Genomic DNA, 20,041 nt, shown 5'->3' on the forward strand with positions numbered 1-20,041 from the left:
TGTGGATCTTTTACATACCGTTTGTAATACTTTGATATTTTCATTCGGTTGTAATATAATTATCTTTTGCTTCCGCTGTGCATTTAAATTGTGTGGTTTGACTATGATGATATCAACTACGTCACGATATTCCCCACCGGGCCCACTGGTGACACGTGGAAATTTGGGGTGTGACACTTTGTTAGATCATGAATATGCAAACAAGCACCCAGGTGCTTCCAATCCACTCATGAGACATGAAAGCACTTAAGGGTGTGTCTATTGGCACACCAAACCCTAGTCAAATTAGGGTTTATCTACGCAGCGTATTGGTCAATACGCAGCGTATAGGGTTAAACCTATACGTTGCGTATTGGCCTCTACGCTGCGTAGATAAACCATGGATCTCAGTGCCTGATAACCAATCATTGCACAGAAAACAGGGGTCATATACGCTGCGTATAGGTCTATACGCAACGTATATAAACCATTAGATTTTTGGGTCATTTTGGTAGGTTTGAGGGATCATTTTTTTCACAAAGTTTAAATACGCTGCGTATAGACCTATACACAGCGTATATAAAGGTCTGAAAATGTCTTTTATACCCTTGTGTTGAGGCTATACGAAGCCAAATACAAGGGTAGTTTTCTCAATTTTGTCTAATACGCTGCGTAGGGATCTATACGCAGCGTTTATAAAGCTCCATTTTTGTATTTTTTTTGTGTATTCCTTTTTTTTATTTATAAAAAAAGAACATTAATTGTGTGTATTTTGGGGTATTTCCATGTTTATTTATAAAAAAAACAATATTATTAAAAATAATACAAATATTATTAATTATAAAAATTAAAAATAATACAAATATTAGGTCCCGTATTGACCTCGTATAAGCCTATAAGTGTAATATCGTATCGTATAGGTGTGGTTTAGGTCCCGTATTGACCTCGTATAAGCCTATAAGTGAGATATCGTATCGTATAGGTGTAGTATAGGTCACGTATTGACGTCGTATAAGCCTATAAGTGTGATATCGTATCGTATAACGTAGTATAGGTCACGTATTGACCTCGTATAAGCCTATAAGTGTGATATCGTATCGTATAGCGTAGTATATGTCTCGTATATGCCTATATGTGTGATATCGTATCGTATAGATGTAGTATAGGTCACATATTGACCCCGTATAAGCCTATACGCAGTGTATATAAATGGTGAATTTAAAAAAAACATTTTTAAGTATCGTATCGTATAGTATAAGTCTCGTATAAACCTCGTATAAGTCTCATATATGTCTTGTATTTGCCTATAGGCCTATACGAGACCTATACTATAGTGTCGTATCATATTGTATCATATCATATAGTGTATATTATCGTATACGGGACATATATACACCTATAAACCTATACTGGTGTTATATCGTATCGTATATTATCGTATCGTGTTGCATCGTATCGTATCGTGTTGCATCGTATCGTATCGTATAGTGTATAGTATAAGTCTTGTATAGGTTCCATGTAGGTCTTGTATACGCCTATAGGCCTACACGGGAACTAAACCACACCTATAGGCCTATACGGGACATATATACACCTATAGACCTATACGGGTTTTATATTATATCGTATAGTAGTGTATCGTCTTGCATCGTATCGTATAGTGTATAGTATAAGTCTCGTATAGGTTCCATGTAGGTCTTGTATACGCCTATAGGCCTACACGGGAACTAAACCACACCTATAGGCCTATACAGGACATATATACACCTATAGACCTATACGGGTGTTTATCGTATAGTATAGTAGCATATCGTGTTGCATCATATCGTATCGTATAGTGTATAGTATAAGTCTCGTATAGGTTCCATGTAGGTCTTGTATACGCCTATTGGCCTACACGGGACATATATACACCTATAGACCTATACGGGTGTTATATCATATCGTATAGTAGCGTATCGTGTTGCATCATATCGTATAGTATATAGTATAAGTCTCGTATAGGTTCCATGTAGGTCTTCTATACGCCTATAGGCCTACACGGGAACTAAACCACACCTATAGGCCTATACGGGACATATATACACCTATAGACCTATACGGATGTATATACACCTATAGACCTATACGGGTGTTATATCGTTTCGTATATTATCGTATCGTATAGTGGATAGTATAACTCTCGTATAGGTCTACACGGGACCTAAACCACACCTATAGGCCTATACGGGACATATATACACCTATAGACCTATACGGGACATATTTGTATTATTTACCAATAATATTGTTTTTTTCTAAATAATTTTCTTTTTTAATTTTTATAGTTCATCATAGTTGTATTATTTTTAATTTTTATAATTCATAATTGTATTATTTACCAATAATATTGTTTTTTTATAAATAATTTTCTTTCTTTTTATAAATAATTCACTACAAGAAAATAAAGCTAATGCAACCCTAAGAAAGTGTTGCATTAGGCCTTGAAAAGGTTGCCTTAGGCCTAATGTAACCTTTTATCAAGGGTTGCATTAGGTGAAGTTGCATTAGACCTAATGCAACCTTTTTATTAGATAATGCAACTTTTTTTTAAAGAGTTGCATTTACTATTCAAATGCAACCTTTTTGTGATGCAACCTTTTTACATGCTAATGCAACTTTTTTTAATTTTAAATGCTACTTTTCTAATACTCAAGTGCAAACTTTATTACCTCATATGCAACATTTGCTACACTAAAATGCAACCTTTGTTAAACTCAAATGCAACCTTTTTAAAGTCAAGTGCAACTCTATAGCATTATTATTTGAAATACTAAAATTTCTATTAGTATGCACTAGTATTTTAAAAACACCAACATAATAATAGCATAATTATATAAGATTATCTTATATCGTAATATAACATGTGTCCAAAATCAAAAGAACAATGTAATCATAATAAAGTTGTGAAGTACAATGATAAAAAGTAACGAAAACCTCCTAATCATCTCTAAGATCCTATAATACTCCATTAGGTAGCTTTTTCATAATACTTCGCATCGTAACTTCAAAGTTAGCTTGTTGTTTGTCATAATCTTTCTACATAGCTTCTAGCTTAGGTTTTTTTTTTTCATGTGATGGCCCTTTCAACTTCTTTTCGCATTGTTGCATTCTTTCAACTTCAAGACTCGCGTTGAATGATTCCATAAACCCACCCGAAATTATGTATGATTCCACGCCACCATCCATTTTTTCATCATTATTTTAGGAACACATCCGCCATAAATCAAAGGTAGCGGTCTGTAAAATCATCAACCAAAGCACTTCCATCTCCTGGAGGTTTGAAGTTCTTCAATTGTTCCAATAAAAGAAAATAAGAAAAGATTTTATAAAAACATGATTCAATAAACCATCAATACAAGTTGCTTGTTGAAAACAACGTAAAACAATAACAAGCAACTGACTTTTTAAAAGTCAACCCATACAGGATACGTCATACAAAATTCTCAAAACGAAAAACTAAAAAGAACTTACAAATCACCGTGTCATCGTATGCTCACCCCTTGTTCCTTGTAGGAGCACCTTCAAACATTTTGGTTTAACTATGTAATTCCTTGTTTGAGTCATCATTTCTCTGCATTAATGGTAACATATATCAATAGAAGAATCAGCATCTTGAACAGTAAAAAACACAAACCACGAGCAAAATAAAGGCGTATTACCATCTCTTCACTTCTTCGCGAATTCTAGCAAATTTTTTTGGGTCGGCTGTGTGCATGCTTTTTTGAGACATGCACATTTCCTTAAGACGTGAACAACGATTCTGGATACACATTAATATAAACGACTTAGCTAATAGAAAACTCTAAATAGAAAATATTAGTCATAAATAAATTGTCTAGAATGAATTTGCAATCCTTTTTAATCCCAGATCTGTTATTCAAGTGGTATCCTTTTTGTTCTGTTGAAGTATAAATAGTATACTTTCCCATACTTATTGACTTCACTTTGTACACTTTGATTTTGCTTGCATTTGTTTGCCATTAGAACTGCAAAAAAAGATGTTGGTGCTGATGTGAAGAACAAATAAAAAATGTATGTAATGATCACTAAGCAAAGATAAAAAATCCGAGTTCCTCATCCGAGCACGGCCTCGAGATTGGATGAAGCTACAAACTGTTGTCGAAAGGTCGAATCTAATAACAAGATTGCAACTCTGAACATCCAAACCTTCTTCAAGAATGGATGTTGCAACAATGATATTGACCTACAAAAAAGTCAACATTTGACTATCTGTCAATTTATGCTGCATGTGCATGCCACATTGCATCTGATTTGACCTTTAATAATTTTTTACACAAAAACATTTCTTTCTAATTTTTACTTAGTTTTCTAAATTTACTTTTTTATTAATTTTGTTCCTGTAAGTATATATGCTTCTGACGCTTTATATAGGCTAAAATGAGGTTGGCTGCTACAATTTATAACAAATTGTCAGTTGGTTTCTATTTCACGCCAGACCAAAAAGGGTTCCAAAACTACAGGTGCGAAACGGCTCGTATTCGCGGGTTGACGTGTTCAATTGGGGCTAATACGCAAGCATGGTTTTAAAAAACGTTTGAGGCGTGCGCCTAAAGGCGCGCCTCGAGGCGAAACGGCCAAAAAACGAGTCTGAGGTGCGCCTCATGGTGTTTTTAATGTGTATGCGCCTCAGAGGGGCTGAGGCGCTAAAAAAGTTGCGCCTCAGGGCATTTTGATAGCTGTTTTTGATGTTTTTGAATTTCAAGCATTTCATGTCTTTTTTAAGTGTATTTTTTATTATTTTGATGAATCTGATGATGAAATTAGTTAGTATTATTATTTTTATAATATATGTAATTTTTATATTTATTTATTAATACTGCCTCGGCCTTACGCCTCGTTTCGCCTGGAGGCTTGCCTCGTGAGGCGAAGGGAAAACGCCTCGAAACTCGTTTCCGTTCTTTTAAATCTTGTTCGCAAGGGAAAATGTCGGAGGATTTGCTTGGATCTTATGGGTTTGCTGTTACTTATACTAAGCAAACCCACATAGATGTTGAAAATCAAAATGACTTAAATTGTCATGTAAAGTCAACCAGTACAGAAAAAGGATACAAAGAAAAATGTGTTCCTTTAGTTGTGCTTCCATTAACTGTTTTCACTTTGCTCTTCTCCCTATACTAAAATAAAAAAATTCACAAAACTAAAGAAAACACTATCCAGTATCCACTTGGTGGATAAAAACCAATGTTATAATAATAATAATCGTATAGCGAATTCAGCACTAGAAGTATAAAGAAATGTATAAGGGGATATATGGATTTAGGGCATTTGAATAGAACATGATACAAGTTGATTGATGTAAAACTTATCTCCAAACGGTGCTCCAAACGGCTTAAATTTTATCAATTGGAAGTTTAAACACCCGAATTAAACACCGTTTCCGTCATTTGGAACACCGTTTCCAGGTAAGTTTTACATCAATCAACTCGTATCCTCGAAATTTGGAAAAAAACTTAACTCCGCTAAATTAGTTTATAATGGAGATGCAGTGAGAAAAAAATACTTAAAGGGTGGGAATGCTAGTGGTAATATTCAAAGGTGATAGTGCCAATGGCCAACCACCTCTAGGTGAGATTATTATTAAAGTCCAATTTCCTCTTCTTTTAATTGGTGCTCGTTTGTTTTTGTTTACGCTTATTCGCTTATATTCATGCGTGTTCATTCGTTTATGCTTGTGAACCGTCTGTTATGTGTATTCTTTATGTTATATAGTCTATCAAGAAAATAAATCTCATAATCGAAACATAAAGTAACAAAAAAATCTCATTAGACATATGTTTTCTCTCTCGGATGGTTACATATAAAATGAAGAGTGAACATAATTAAAATTGTAATCTAGAGTTCAACATTTTTAGTTTCGGGAGATTTAAGAGGGAAATTACAATGCCCATACATGTTGCAAACCCCTTGGATCTCCGTACCGCGTAGCATACGAATGTATCCCTTCTCTCCCCATCCTTCGCCCCACGAGTTCTTAACAATCCAGTACTTGGTTCCGTCAGGATCCTGATCATATCCAACTATCAACATCGCGTGCATCAGCTCCATTCCACATGGTCCACTATAAATTCCCTAAACACCATGAACTATTAAACAACATATCGATAACAAATGAACGATGCGTGATTGAAATGTTACCTCTTTGTAGAACATGAAACCGTCACCGCCAGGATCCATTTGAAAAGTTACAGGCTGATGTGCCACTGCTTTCAATAGCGCTTCTTCATCGTGTTCTGGCAAATACTCGGTTCCATCAACAGTTACCGAGTGATGACCATACTGGTTTGAAAACACAGATTGTTAGAATCAAATACACATAACTTTTAACATGCGAATGATACAAAAAACTAAAGTATGTTCAACTAAAAGAATTATTATTAGGGTACAGTTTTAAAGTAGCGTTAATATTACTCTAGTTGATCTGTTGTAGAGTAATAAGTATCACACTTCAACAAAATGGACTATAGCATTTATTATTATGCATTTACGCTACTTCAAAAAGGTAGTGTAATAATACTTATAGTGGTTCGAACATAATTGCTATTTGTACAATTCGTATGTTAAAAGCTGTTTGTACTTGATATAACAAGCATTGTAATCTAGTTATCTATACTATATTCATTAGTTTTGTTTGTACCTTAGATGTATCGCATATTTCCCTTTTACCTACATAAGGGTAGAACTCATCTGTAGCTATACCTCCATGCTCTTTAACGAAAGTAAATACGCCACAGACCTGCCCTCCGTCGCAATGGAAGGTTCTGTCGCTCGAATCACAATCAAGAAGTTGTTGTTCTGATAATGATAAGAGTTGACCTGTTCTGATGGCGTTTATTCCTTCAATTGCACCCACCGCAGCAAATGCGAAACAACTTCCTGTAAACTCGACACCAAAATTGTTTGTAACTATGTGTGCTAAGTATGGTTACAAAAATATAACATCATTGTTTTGAATATAGATAATTGTTTGTGTTATATATGGTTAAAAAAGATATATATAACATTACCAATTTGAGTATAGATAATTGTTTATGGTTACAAAATATATAACATTATTGAATATATAGATAATTGTTTGTGTTAAATACGGTTACAAAAATATTTGTTTTTGAACTGCAATTTTTTTAATCTCTGTTGTCTGTGGGACTTGAATCCAAGACTTTCCCTTTCTAAACACATGTGTTTAAAGGCTTTGTCTTTGTCAATGGACCATCACCCCATTGGTTGATTAGAAGAATATAACGTTAGTGTTTTGAATATATAGATAATTGTTTGTGTTAAATATGGTTACAGGAGCGTATCACTACAAGGGTAATCTAAAGTTACTATTTTATGTATTAATTTCAATATAAATATGTAATTAACCAACCTTACTTATAGAGACAAAGGGTGGTGTTAAATTTACCCTCTTCTCTCACAAACTTGGGAGAGGGCCCACCCCAAAAGACTAACTTGTATGTAAATGAGACAAAACGTGTTACCGCACTGTCCTTGATTTTTCATAGGGGTGACAGCGTTATGTTCCCTCCAATCCATCCTCGGTGGAATAGCGTTTATATCGATATCATTATAACTGGAACTCAAGTTGGTCTTACGAATCCCGTGAAGAGCAATGAAGTGGCCACCCTTCGAGTCGGCATGGGTTTTCCTAAACTCATGGTGAGTCATGGTAGCAAACTCGTTTATTTGCAACTTGTATCCCAGGTTCATCTTGTTTTTCTTGTGAATATTTCGTACGTTGTGCTTGAATACATTGAACCGTTGGGGGCTTCTATCGGTCACTTTGTGGTGTTCTCGCCACCTGTCGTACAACCCTTGGAATCCCTCCTCCGATTCGAGTTCTTGCTCATGGTAATTGAAGCTTTCCACAACTCCTAGTATCAAGACCAAAGAAAGTGAAAAAAAAATAAAATTGTTGATCTTCATTTGGAGGAAAATGGTGTAAGAAATGAGATTGTTATGATCCAAGTAGTACGTATTTAAAAGTGCTTATTCTTGCTTGTTTTTAGGATTTATATGTGGAGGTTTTTTTATGGTGTCAATGGAATGTATGGATGGATGGTTAAGCTGATTTGAATGTAAAACTAACTAAATTTAAATAAAGGATACCTAGATACCTTTTGAAAAAGCAAATATTAAAAACTAATGCATTTATATATAAAAATAAATAGTAAAAGTTGTGTATGCCACCAACTTTGCATAATGTATGTATACATAATTTGTTTACATATGCATTAATAAAAAAAGCAAGTAAAGTTACACCTATATAGGTTTAATACATTATGATTTTATAATTCCAATTATGTTAGTTATATAAAAGTTGTAACATTATCTTAACAACCTGAAAACAAAGTTAAATGATTAATTATATATTATTATTATTATTCATTGTCGTCTTAACTATATATTCATTATTAAAAATAATACAAATATTATTAATTATAAAAATTAAAAATAAGAGTTAATTACACAAATGGGTCCTGTGGTTTATGCATAATTTCGTCTTTGAGTACTAACTTTATTTTTTAACAGATTTAGGTTCTATGGTTTCAATTTTGTAACACATTTGGGTACTAACACCAAAATTAGTTAATTAATGACTAAAATACCCTTGGATTTTTTTAAGTTTATCAATGTAACACATTTGGGTACTAACACCTAATTTTATTTAAGTTTAAATCAATTTTACAAAATCTATTTATTTTTTTATTTTCATCTTTTTATTATATCTCTTAATTAACATAAAGTCTATTTATTTTTTTTATTTTCATATTTTTATTGAATTTCTTGTTTAACATAAAATCTATTTGTTACACCAGTATTTTTTTAAATAGATTTTTTAAATAAAATCTACTAGCTATATAGTTTTATGTAAATTAAATTTCTTACTAGTTTTAAATAATGTAAACCTTACTCGTTTTCAATTTTGGATATATATGATTGATAATAATAATAATAATAATAATAATAATAATAGTAATAATAATAGTAATAATAATAATAATAATAATAGTAATAAATATCTTTCATGTCAAAAAAATTGAGCCATTTTTAACTTGTTTTTTTTGTTCATTTACATTTTACTATTTTAGAAAGATATTTAATTTACATAAAATCTACTAGTTGCACCAGTAAAATCTACTAGCTATATAGTTTTATGTAAATTAAATATCTTTTTTACAAAAAAACGAGTTAAAAAAAGGCTTAAATTTTTTTAGTTTTATCTAAAATATCTAGCTATATAGTTTTATCTAAAATACCTAGCTATATAGTTTTATATAAATTAAATATCTTTCTAAAATAGTAAAATGTAAATGAAAAAAAAAACGAGTTAAAAAAAGGCTTAAATTTTTTTACATGAAAAATATTTATTATCAATCATTTCAATCCAAAATTGAAAACGAGTAAGGTTTACATTATTTAAAACGAGTAAGAAATTTAATTTAGATAAAACTATATAGCTAGTAGATTTAATTTAAAATGTCTATTTAAAAAAATACTAGTGTAACAAATAGATTTTATGTTAAACAAGAAATTTAATAAAAATATGAAAATAAAAAAAATAAATAGAGTTTATGTTAATTAAGAGATATAAAAAAAAGATGAAAATAAAAAAATAAATAGATTTTTTAAAATTGATTTAAACTTAAATAAAATTAGGTGTTAGTACCCAAATGTGTTACATTGATAAACTTAAAAAAATGCAAGGGTATTTTAGTCATTAATTAACTAATTTTGGTGTTAGTACCCAAAGGTGTTACAAAATTGAAACCATAGAACCTAAAAATGTTAAAAAATAAAGTTAGTACCCAAAGACGAAATTAGGTATAAACCACATGACCCATTTGTGTAATTAACTCTAAAAATAATACAAATATTAGGTCCCGTATTGACCTCGTATAAGCCTATAAGTGTAATATCGTATCGTATAGGTGTGGTTTAGGTCCCGTATTGACCTCGTATAAGCCTATAAGTGAGATATCGTATCGTATAGGTGTAGTATAGGTCACGTATTGACGTCGTATAAGCCTATAAGTGTGATATCGTATCGTATAACGTAGTATAGGTCACGTATTGACCTCGTATAAGCCTATAAGTGTGATATCGTATCGTATAGCGTAGTATATGTCTCGTATATGCCTATATGTGTGATATCGTATCGTATAGATGTAGTATAGGTCACATATTGACCCCGTATAAGCCTATACGCAGTGTATATAAATGGTGAATTTAAAAAAAAACATTTTTAAGTATCGTATCGTATAGTATAAGTCTCGTATAAACCTCGTATAAGTCTCATATATGTCTTGTATTTGCCTATAGGCCTATACGAGACCTATACTATAGTGTCGTATCATATTGTATCGTATCATATAGTGTATATTATCGTATACGGGACATATATACACCTATAAACCTATACGGGTGTTATATCGTATCGTATATTATAGTATCGTGTTGCATCGTATCGTATCGTGTTGCATCGTATCGTATCGTATAGTGTATAGTATAAGTCTTGTATAGGTTCCATGTAGGTCTTGTATACGCCTATAGGCCTACACGGGAACTAAACCACACCTATAGGCCTATACGGGACATATATACACCTATAGACCTATACGGGTGTTATATTATATCGTATAGTAGTGTATCGTCTTGCATCGTATCGTATAGTATAGTGTATAGTATAAGTCTCGTATAGGTTCCATGTAGGTCTTTTATACGCCTATAGGCCTACACGGGAACTAAACCACACCTATAGGCCTATACAGGACATATATACACCTATAGACCTATACGGGTGTTTATCGTATCGTATAGTAGCGTATCGTGTTGCATCGTATCGTATAGTGTATAGTATAAGTCTCGTATAGGTTCCATGTAGGTCTTGTATACGCCTATTGGCCTACACGGGACATATATACACCTATAGACCTATACGGGTGTTATATCATATCGTATAGTAGCGTATCGTGTTGCATCGTATCGTATAGTATATAGTATAAGTCTCGTATAGGTTCCATGTAGGTCTTCTATACGCCTATAGGCCTACACGGGAACTAAACCACACCTATAAGCCTATACGAGACATATATACACCTATAGACCTATACGGATGTATATACACCTATAGACCTATACGGGTGTTATATCGTTTCGTATATTATCGTATCGTATAGTGGATAGTATAACTCTCGTATAGGTCTACACGGGACCTAAACCACACCTATAGGCCTATACGGGACATATATACACCTATAGACCTATACGGGACATATTTGTATTATTTACCAATAATATTGTTTTTTTCTAAATAATTTTCTTTTTTAATTTTTATAATTCATCATAGTTGTATTATTTTTAATTTTTATAATTCATAATTGTATTATTTACCAATAATATTGTTTTTTTATAAATAATTTTCTTTCTTTTTATAAATAATTAAACAAAGGAATACAAAAAAAATACAAAAATTGAGTTTTATATACGTTGCGTATAGGTCCCTACGCAGCGTATATAAACCCTTGTTTTCTGTGCAATGATTGCTGAATCTCTGAAATCCATGGTTTATATACGCTGAGTATAGGTCTATACGCAGCGTATAGGGTTAACCCCCTATACGCTGCGTATAGACCTATACTCAGCGTAGGTAAACCCTAAGTGTGCAGATAGGCAAACTGGGTGTGCAGATAGTTAGGGCCGCACTTAATCCTGTTAGATCATCTGAGTTGCATGTGAGATTAACCACAAGAACTGGATCTTGAAAAGAGACCAAAACAACAATCAAAAGTACCAAAATCTCCAATATCAGCCATTTCTGTAAATATAAACAACAAGAAAACAAGATTATGAAAAAACGGTGTAAACTTTAAGGTTAAAGAACAAAACCCATTTGAGGAATCCAGATTTCTTGTATTGTTATGCAAGTTCAGTTAATCTGTTATTTATTTTAATTTCTCTTGACCTTTATGATTATAACCTTCATCTCGATAATTATTTCTAGTTGCTAGTAATACATGAGCTTGATTCTTACATTAATGGTATGATTTGTTGGTTCAACCATAGGTAATTAACCGTCTAGTTGAATAGACTCAATAAGACCAGTTATGCAGCCAGTTGTTAACGTGACCTCTGTGAGAGTGGTGTTTTCAGCGTAAACACTAATGAAAGTCACCAATGATGCAATCCTACTTGTCTTTTTTCTCATTTTCAAAATGCATATTAGGTAGAAGAGTTTTGAGCTTTGACTAGAGAAAATTTACCACCTAACCAGGAATCATTCCAAATGTTGAAAGAAAGCCGGTGCCTACTTTAATGTTGTTGTATTTGAAAAATAGCTTTATTATCTTTTTAGTATAATGAATATACATCATGAACTTGACGTACAATATGAATCTTGAAAACTTATATGATGCTTAATTATATGTTATGAATTAGTATTTTAAATGTATGCGCATATAATGTATATATGTGTGGGCCCTCAGGAGAAAAAGTCAATTTGCACTAATTTTAACGTTATTTTACTAATTTAGTGAAAATAATGTTAAAAGTGGCGGACGGTTAATCATACATCATGTGGTGGCGTTGATAGCCGAAAAACAAGGGGTTACATGCACTAATCGGCATTTGCCCCGTTAGATTGCTAAGTGTTATGTGCCTTATGTCCAAGGTTGTTTGATAGAAAACTACTATCGAGCTAGGGTCTCACTAGAGGTCGTCTCTCTATTCCTACGGGGTAGAGGTAAGTCTGTCTACATCTTACCCTCCTCAGACCCTACTTTAGCTTTGTTATTAGTGTGATTTACTGAGTATGATAATGATGAAGAATTAGTATTTTAAATATTTTTGTAATATGCTAATAAAAATAAATAATTAAAAGACAAAACATAATTATATTTATATCAGATTTAAAATAAACAATGAGAGTTATAAATATAATGCATTCTAATCACAAATCTTATATAGTAAAATAGTGGCTTTCTTCGAAAGGTTGAGGGCTCGAACCTCACCCTGCAGAATAGTGTAGAAGTAAAAGTAGATTTGATTGTTGTTTAAAAGCAATTAAAGCAAGTAATTAGAGTTAATTGCCATTTTAGTCTCTGTGGTTTGGGCCAATTTGCCAGTTTAGTCCAAAGGTTTCATTTTTAACATCTGGATCCAAAAAGGTTTCATCGTTGCCATTTTGGTTCAACTGACTTAACTCCATCCATATGTGTTAAGTCTACCAAGGGCATTTTAGTCATTTCAATTTTCATTTAATTAACCCTTTATTCTTTATTGTTTAAAAACATTAATGAAAGGGTATTTCAGTAATTTTATAAATCTAACTATTAAATTATTTGTTATTAATTCCTAAATTCAATATTAATCAATTTCGTTAAATCATTAAATTCTTAAATCTATTTTATGTATCCTCAAACAATCGGTTCATTCAAAAAAGAAAATTAAAACTTCTGTAGATCACCTTTCTTTACCAACAACCCCTCCCCTCACTCTGCTGCTAATTGACTACCACCACCACTATTTGCCATTACCTCCAAACCGCCATCACCATTATCACCATCGCCACCGGACCTCACCACCACCCTCCCTTCCACACCCCTTCTCTCTCTCTCTCTATACCTTCTCAACCACCCCCAACCCACCCACCACCTCTGCCACTATCACCACCCACTCCAGATGTTCCCTCTCTCACTCTCAATCTCTCTCTCTCTCTCCCTCTCTCTCTCTCTCTCTCTCTCTCTCTAACCTGACCCCCTTTTCATCAAAAGATTTCATCTACCAAAACAAACCCTAGAATCAAACCCCAACTTGTATATTCAAAATCCCCAAATTTTAAAAAGAAATCAAGAACAAATCATACAATACAGAGCTAAGAGAGGTGGTCATGGTGGCGGTTCGAAGCTCTGCCGCCGCACCCAATAGCAGCGACGGTGGTGTAACAACCGTTTTTGAGTGGCGGCAGTGTCAAATCTAGGGCTCCGACCAGGAACCAACTTTCCGGCTTGTGCCTTTCTCTTGCGCCGACGGTGGTGTAACAGCCGTTTTAGGGTTCCGGCCAGGAACAAACCTGTGGGGCTTAGGGTGGGGTGGCTGTGGTGGTGGTCATCCATGCTCGTGTGGAGTGGGCGGGGGTGGCTGATGGTGGTGATGTCGGCTAGTGGTTAGGTGGTAGCGGTTGGTTGTGGTGATGGTGTTTGTTGATGATGGAGAGGAGAATGCGTATAGAGAGAGAGAAGAAAAGTCAGAGTGTATTTTCTGTGTTTTGTTTTTATATATATATAAACTCCATCCTATCTTTAATGTTTTTAAACAATAAAGAATAAAGGGTTAATTAAAAGAAAAATGAAATGACTAAAATGCCCTTGGCAGACTTAACACATATGGATGGAGTTAAGTCAGTTGGACCAAAATGGCAACGATGAAACCTTTTTGGATCCAGATGTTAAAAATGAAACCTTTGGACTAAACTGGCAAATTGGCTCAAACCACAGGGACTAAAATGACAATTAACTCCAAGTAATTAAAATTTTCCCCTTAAATTGAAGGGTCGGGGCTTTAGAAATTTCACCTACCAGGCTACCACAAGTTATTCAATGGGGTGGTGGTCCATTGACAAATGCAAAGCCTTTAAAACACCAAAGTTAGGAAAGGAAAGATTTTGGGTTCAAGTCCAAGACAGAGGATTATAGAAATTAGTCGTTCAAAAAAAAACCATATTGATCATATTGTACTACAAATTATTAAATATGTTTCTTAAAGCATGTGAAATCAAGTTTTCTTATTAACTTTTTGAATGAGTAATGCTGACTTCTATAATTTTTTATACGAGTAAACATGACAAATTCAATAGAAATGTTGATTTAGTAAATACTTGGGTCCACCTTTGTTTCCAGGAAGAAGACTCATTTTTTCATTTGACTATAATCCTTTTATATCATCATCCATCTATGTTCATCCGTGTTAATTGCTACTTTTTTTTAATTCTTCCATAATTATGTTCTTCGAAACTGGGGATGGCAAAGAGTGAACCATTTGCCTCCTCCGTACAATCTGCACAACCATGTTGTCACTTCGAATTTCCTGAAATTTTGTTAGCAACAGAAAACTTCGATGAATCATTAGTAATTGGAAGTGGAGGTTTTGGGAAAGTTTACAAAGGTAACTTAATCTATGGATCAAGTCTTTTCGTTGCTGCCATTAAACGTTTGGATTCAATGTCCAATCAAGGGGCAGCGGAGTTCTGGGCGGAAGTTGAAATGCTTTCTAGGCTACGCCATTGTAATCTTGTGTCTTTGATTGGTTATTGTAATTATGAAAAAGAGATGATACTTGTGTATGAATATATGCACAATGGAACACTTGATGATCATCTACATAAACTTCGCACCCCTCTTTCCTGGCTTCAACGGCTCAACATCTGCATAGGTGCCAGTCGTGGGTTACACTACTTGCACACCGGTACAGGGATTACATCTGGTGTTATACATCGCGATGTCAAGAGCTCTAATATTTTATTACATGAAAGTTGGGCTGCTAAAATTTCGGACTTTGGGTTGTCAAAAATTGGCCCAACGAATCAACCATCCACTTATGTCAACACACTTATTAAAGGCACTTTTGGGTACTTGGATCCCAATTACTTCACAACTGGAAAGCTTACAAGGAAGTCTGATGTGTACGCTTTTGGGGTGGTTTTGCTGGAAGTGTTGTGTAGGAAGCGTGCAGTGGACAGAAGTCTAGATGAGGAGGAATGGGGTTTAGTGACATGGGTTCAAGATTCTATCAAAGATGGGAACTTAAAGCGTATAATCGATTTGGATGTAAGGGATGAAATATCGCCAAAATGTTTGAAGGAATTTGTTAGTATTGCAGAAAGGTGTTTACACAACAGTCCAAGACAACGACCTACCATGGCTGAGGTTGTGGTCGGTCTTGAGTCTGTACTAGTTTTACAAGAGAAATTCAATAAATCACTACAAGCTACAAGTAGAACAATATTGAGTAGAATGGCTAATGTGCTTCCTTTCATCTCCAATGGAGAAAATTCTGGTATTTTCTTGCTCCTCTTGAATTGTGTAGATATATTCTTTATATTTTTGTGTACCACTCTTTTCATATCAATAAAAACATATATATACCATATGATGCGTCGTAAGCAAAAGATTATTGATGTTCATTCATGGACCTTTGAGTTTGTTTTATGTTTTCTAAATTCTTACAACTTAAGGGTTGCTCCTCAATGTATGACATATAATAATGACTGGAACTCTGAAGTTCATCCGCAATGAGATCATTGATTGAGAAGTTATAGAGGCCATAGCTTCTCTTAGTGTATCAAACTATGCATAATCTTTTTACAACATGTTAGTGGTGTATATATTCCCTTATGTTGAAGTTGAAACTATGTATATTCGAGTCCGTCAAATCGGCTATGCTCGCCTATGGGACAAGGTTTGCCTAGAGCATACATAGGAGGATACATGCTAAAATATAGACACTATATTACCTAAAACATTTATGTTTAGACATTTTCATAACTTCAAATTGCATATGGAAGCATAAAAATTTATATTATATGTTTAATTTGTATTAATCTATTTCAATCCAAGGTGATTCAAAATTTTCAAGTAAGAGCAAGGACAACAATGGAATTGCTCATTTTCAAAGTCCAAGCCCAAATTTGAAAGTATTTAAGTTTTCCGATTTAGAAAAATCTACGAGAAAGTTTAGTCTAGATCTGCTCTTAGGCGAGGGAGGTTTTGGAAAGGTGTTCTTAGGTTGGGTTGAGGAGAATACATTAGCCCCTTCAAAACAAGGTGTTGGAATCCCTGTTGCTGTAAAAAGGCTCAAACAAAAAAGCTCTCAAGGACCTGCTCAATGGCTGGTAAGTATCACCAATGTACTTAAATACTCTAATACTAATGAGTACCTCTAGCTAGCACCATCCAGTAAGCAATTTATTTGTGGATTGATCTTAGTCTGATGGACCTTTGCTACGCAATCGTTGTGTTTTCCTGTCACATAATTGCTCGAGCTACGAAAACAATATTTAATATGCTACATTTCGTTTAAGCTAAAAATTACCATCAAACATGTATGCATAAACTTCATGGAAAAATGTTTTCCTTAATATATTTTCTTCATGTAAAACTATATATATAGAACAGAACATAGTGATCAAAAGGTGTGATTTAGATTATGGTATGCTACATAGGAATATGTTTTTCTCTTTTATAGAACAATACTAAAATTAGTGTTTGGTGAATCTTTTTTTCTAAGTGTAACATGAAAATATGTGAGTTCAGGCAGAGGTGAACTTCTTAGGATACATGGATCATCCCAATATCGTTAGACTATTGGGATATTGCAAAGATGAATCTGAGCACTTGCTTGTCTACGAGTACATGCCGAACAGAAGTTTTGATCGCTTTTTATTCACTGGTAAACTATATTTGGATCTCTCCGTACGCATTTTCCTGTATTCTTTTCCTCAAAGGTTTAATTATGGCAATAAAGTAGCTATGTAAGATGAATAATTTTGCACATGCACCAGATATTGCCAAACGACTTTCATGGGGAACACGACTTATGATAATGATAGGAGTTGCTCGTGGGCTAACATATTTGCATTCCAAAAATGTCATGTGTCGTGGTTTAAAAAGCGGTGATATATTACTGGATGAAGTACTCTTAAACTCTTTATGACTAGTAATGGTGATCTAACCACTTTGATAATTTTCTTTTATGTCAAGTTAACCACTTATTATACTCTTTTGTGTATCAGGATTATAACGCAAAACTAGGGGATTTCGGATTGGTAAAGTATGGCCCCGAAACAGGAGAAACACATGTTACTACACGTGTTATGGGAACCTATGGCTATGCAGCCCCAGAGTATATCTTAACTGGTGTGTTACTTTATTTGCACAATCAAATTAATGAGCCAAACCATAAGAATGTGCATTTTGCATTAAGATAAATTAAAAGAAACCATTGTGCTTGTCACCTTTTGTCTAAAACTTGTATTTTTAGATATTTTACAAGAAACTTATTTAAAAGTCAATTCCTCCATTTGGAACTAGCTTGGCAAAGGAAAAAAAGTATTTGTAAACTTAGAACATCATAATTTTTGTTATCCTAAACACCCTTCAATTTTACAGGACATTTGACTACAAAAAGTGACATCTACGGTTATGGAATTGTGTTGTTGGTAAGTATAACAGGCCGAAAGGCAATGGATGTCAGACGACCTGAAGGGCAGCAGAGCTTGGTGGATTGGGCAAGTTCAATCCAATCAAATAGAAAAAACTTGAAGGAAATAATGGATCCACGTCTTGAACATAACTACTCCGTACAAGGTGCTTTCGAATGTGTTGCATTGGCATTAAGATGCGTTGCAAACAAACCCAAAGATAGACCTTCAAGTGAAGAAATTTTGCAGAGTTTGGAACAAATTTATGCTCTTTACAAGTAATGGTTTGAGGAGATCTATGGGACCCCATACAAGCAAGAACCGGATAAGGAATCACTTAACGTTTTGTAATTATCCATATGATAACATTTATAATATGATTAGGAACATTTTTTTTCCAATAGAGTCCAATTTTGTTGGTCTTAAGATTTTTCACTACCTAAAGTTAGAATTTCCGGGTTGCTCGCCATTCGGATTGGGTTGTGTGGCGAGAAACATAATAAAATACAATATCATAATTAAGTTGCTTTGGTATCGAAACAAGAGTGGAGCACATCGAAACAGAAGTTGCTTTGGTATCGAAACAGAAATGGTTCTATTCCGATAGATATGGTTATTATTTCGATAATGTTCATTTTACTTCTTTGTGTTTTGATAAGAGTGGCCTATATTTTGATGTGCATTGTTCAGTTTCTATGCGTTTTTGATGTCCAGGGGTATGTTTCGATGTATGGTCTCTGGTGTGTGACTATAAATGCAAGAGACCTCCCCTGTTCTATTAGAAGAGCTTGTAGGAGCTTAGAGAGAGAGTTGTCGGATTGCTTGTTTTGTATAAATCTTGTACCGAAACTCTATCGATTTGAATACACGATCGCTTTAATCGTTGAATCATTGTATTGCTCACTCAGTTTGTGTCGTAATGAGGATTCCACACTCGTTACGGCATCCGAAACATCGTAGTCCGACGATCATTATCGGGACCTACAGTAGGGATGACCGGTATTGTAAGAATCGATAATACCGAAAGATCAATCCTACAAATTGCAAAAAGAATGGATATAGTAGTAATACCAAAAGTATTGGTCCTCAAACTAAAAGTACCAATATAAAAAATTGGTCTTGAAACTGAAAGTACCAATATAAAAAATCGCAAAAAATGATACCCAATAATAGCAAAAGCCTGGGTCCTGAAAATGAAAGTACCCCAAGAATCACAAAAAAAATGATAACCATACCAGTAGTACGATACGATATTCGATGGCGACTCAACCCAAAATACGGGTACTGTATTGAACCGAAAGTACCGGTCCTGGAAAAAGGTAAACCAACCTAAAATACTGGTATCGTACTTAATAGAAAGCACCGGTTCGAACCGAAAGTATCAGTCCGAAAAAAAGGTAAACAACCCAAAATACTGGTCCCGTACTAAACCGGAAGCATAGGTCCTGAAAAACGCATGAAGTGGTACTGGTGTCCGAAAAAAAAAGCATGAAGTAGTACATGTCCTGAAAAATGCATGACGCATATAGTTGTACCGAAAATAGGTCTTAAGACTTGAAGGCTCATGGCTGGTACTCAGAGGTGTCTCTTAGAATTCACGTACCCTGTTCAAACTCGAAAATGTTCCTTTCCGTAATTTTTTATTTTTATTTTTTTAATAAAATAAAATTAGTATTGGGCTAAATAAACCTAATGCCAAGTGGGCTAAATTCTAAACATTAAAAAATGATTTGTAAATGGGCCTATATTGGAGTTGGTATATGTTTACTATTTAAAAAAATAACATACATATATCGGATTTTTTTA

The 20,041-nt window shown here is 33.9% G+C and overlaps 4 protein-coding genes across 4 annotated transcripts; 3 read left to right on the forward strand and 1 right to left on the reverse strand.

The window, feature by feature from the left end:
* Window positions 1–5,807: 5,807 nt before the first annotated feature.
* On the reverse strand, window positions 5,808–7,965 carry LOC110935659 (cysteine protease Amb a 11.0101). The gene is made up of 4 exons (XM_022178035.2): window positions 7,521–7,965; window positions 6,677–6,915; window positions 6,178–6,318; window positions 5,808–6,111 (listed from the first exon to the last, which is right to left on the reverse strand). Exons 1-4 carry the CDS (start codon window positions 7,963–7,965, stop codon window positions 5,875–5,877), a joined length of 1,062 nt encoding a protein of 353 aa, XP_022033727.1. The 3' UTR covers window positions 5,808–5,874.
* Window positions 7,966–14,692: 6,727 nt separating this feature from the next.
* LOC118491413 (receptor-like protein kinase FERONIA) lies at window positions 14,693–16,331 on the forward strand. The gene has a single exon (XM_035989184.1). The coding sequence runs from the start codon at window positions 15,057–15,059 to the stop codon at window positions 16,329–16,331; it is 1,275 nt and encodes a 424-aa protein (XP_035845077.1). The 5' UTR covers window positions 14,693–15,056.
* A 153-nt stretch (window positions 16,332–16,484) lies between these two features.
* On the forward strand, window positions 16,485–18,632 carry LOC110935658 (probable serine/threonine-protein kinase PBL4). Its single transcript, XM_035989185.1, has 5 exons — window positions 16,485–16,494; window positions 16,653–16,927; window positions 17,349–17,484; window positions 17,597–17,951; window positions 18,204–18,632. Exons 1-4 carry the CDS (start codon window positions 16,485–16,487, stop codon window positions 17,746–17,748), a joined length of 573 nt encoding a protein of 190 aa, XP_035845078.1. The 3' UTR covers window positions 17,749–17,951; window positions 18,204–18,632.
* Window positions 17,868–18,517, forward strand: LOC118491414 (probable serine/threonine-protein kinase PIX13). Its single transcript, XM_035989186.1, has 2 exons — window positions 17,868–17,937; window positions 18,204–18,517. The coding sequence occupies exons 1-2, from the start codon at window positions 17,868–17,870 to the stop codon at window positions 18,515–18,517; spliced, it is 384 nt and encodes a 127-aa protein (XP_035845079.1).
* Window positions 18,633–20,041: the final 1,409 nt, after the last annotated feature.

Source organism: Helianthus annuus, chromosome 4, assembly GCF_002127325.2.
Source record: "Helianthus annuus cultivar XRQ/B chromosome 4, HanXRQr2.0-SUNRISE, whole genome shotgun sequence".
In the NCBI taxonomy this organism is placed as follows: domain Eukaryota; kingdom Viridiplantae; phylum Streptophyta; class Magnoliopsida; order Asterales; family Asteraceae; genus Helianthus; species Helianthus annuus.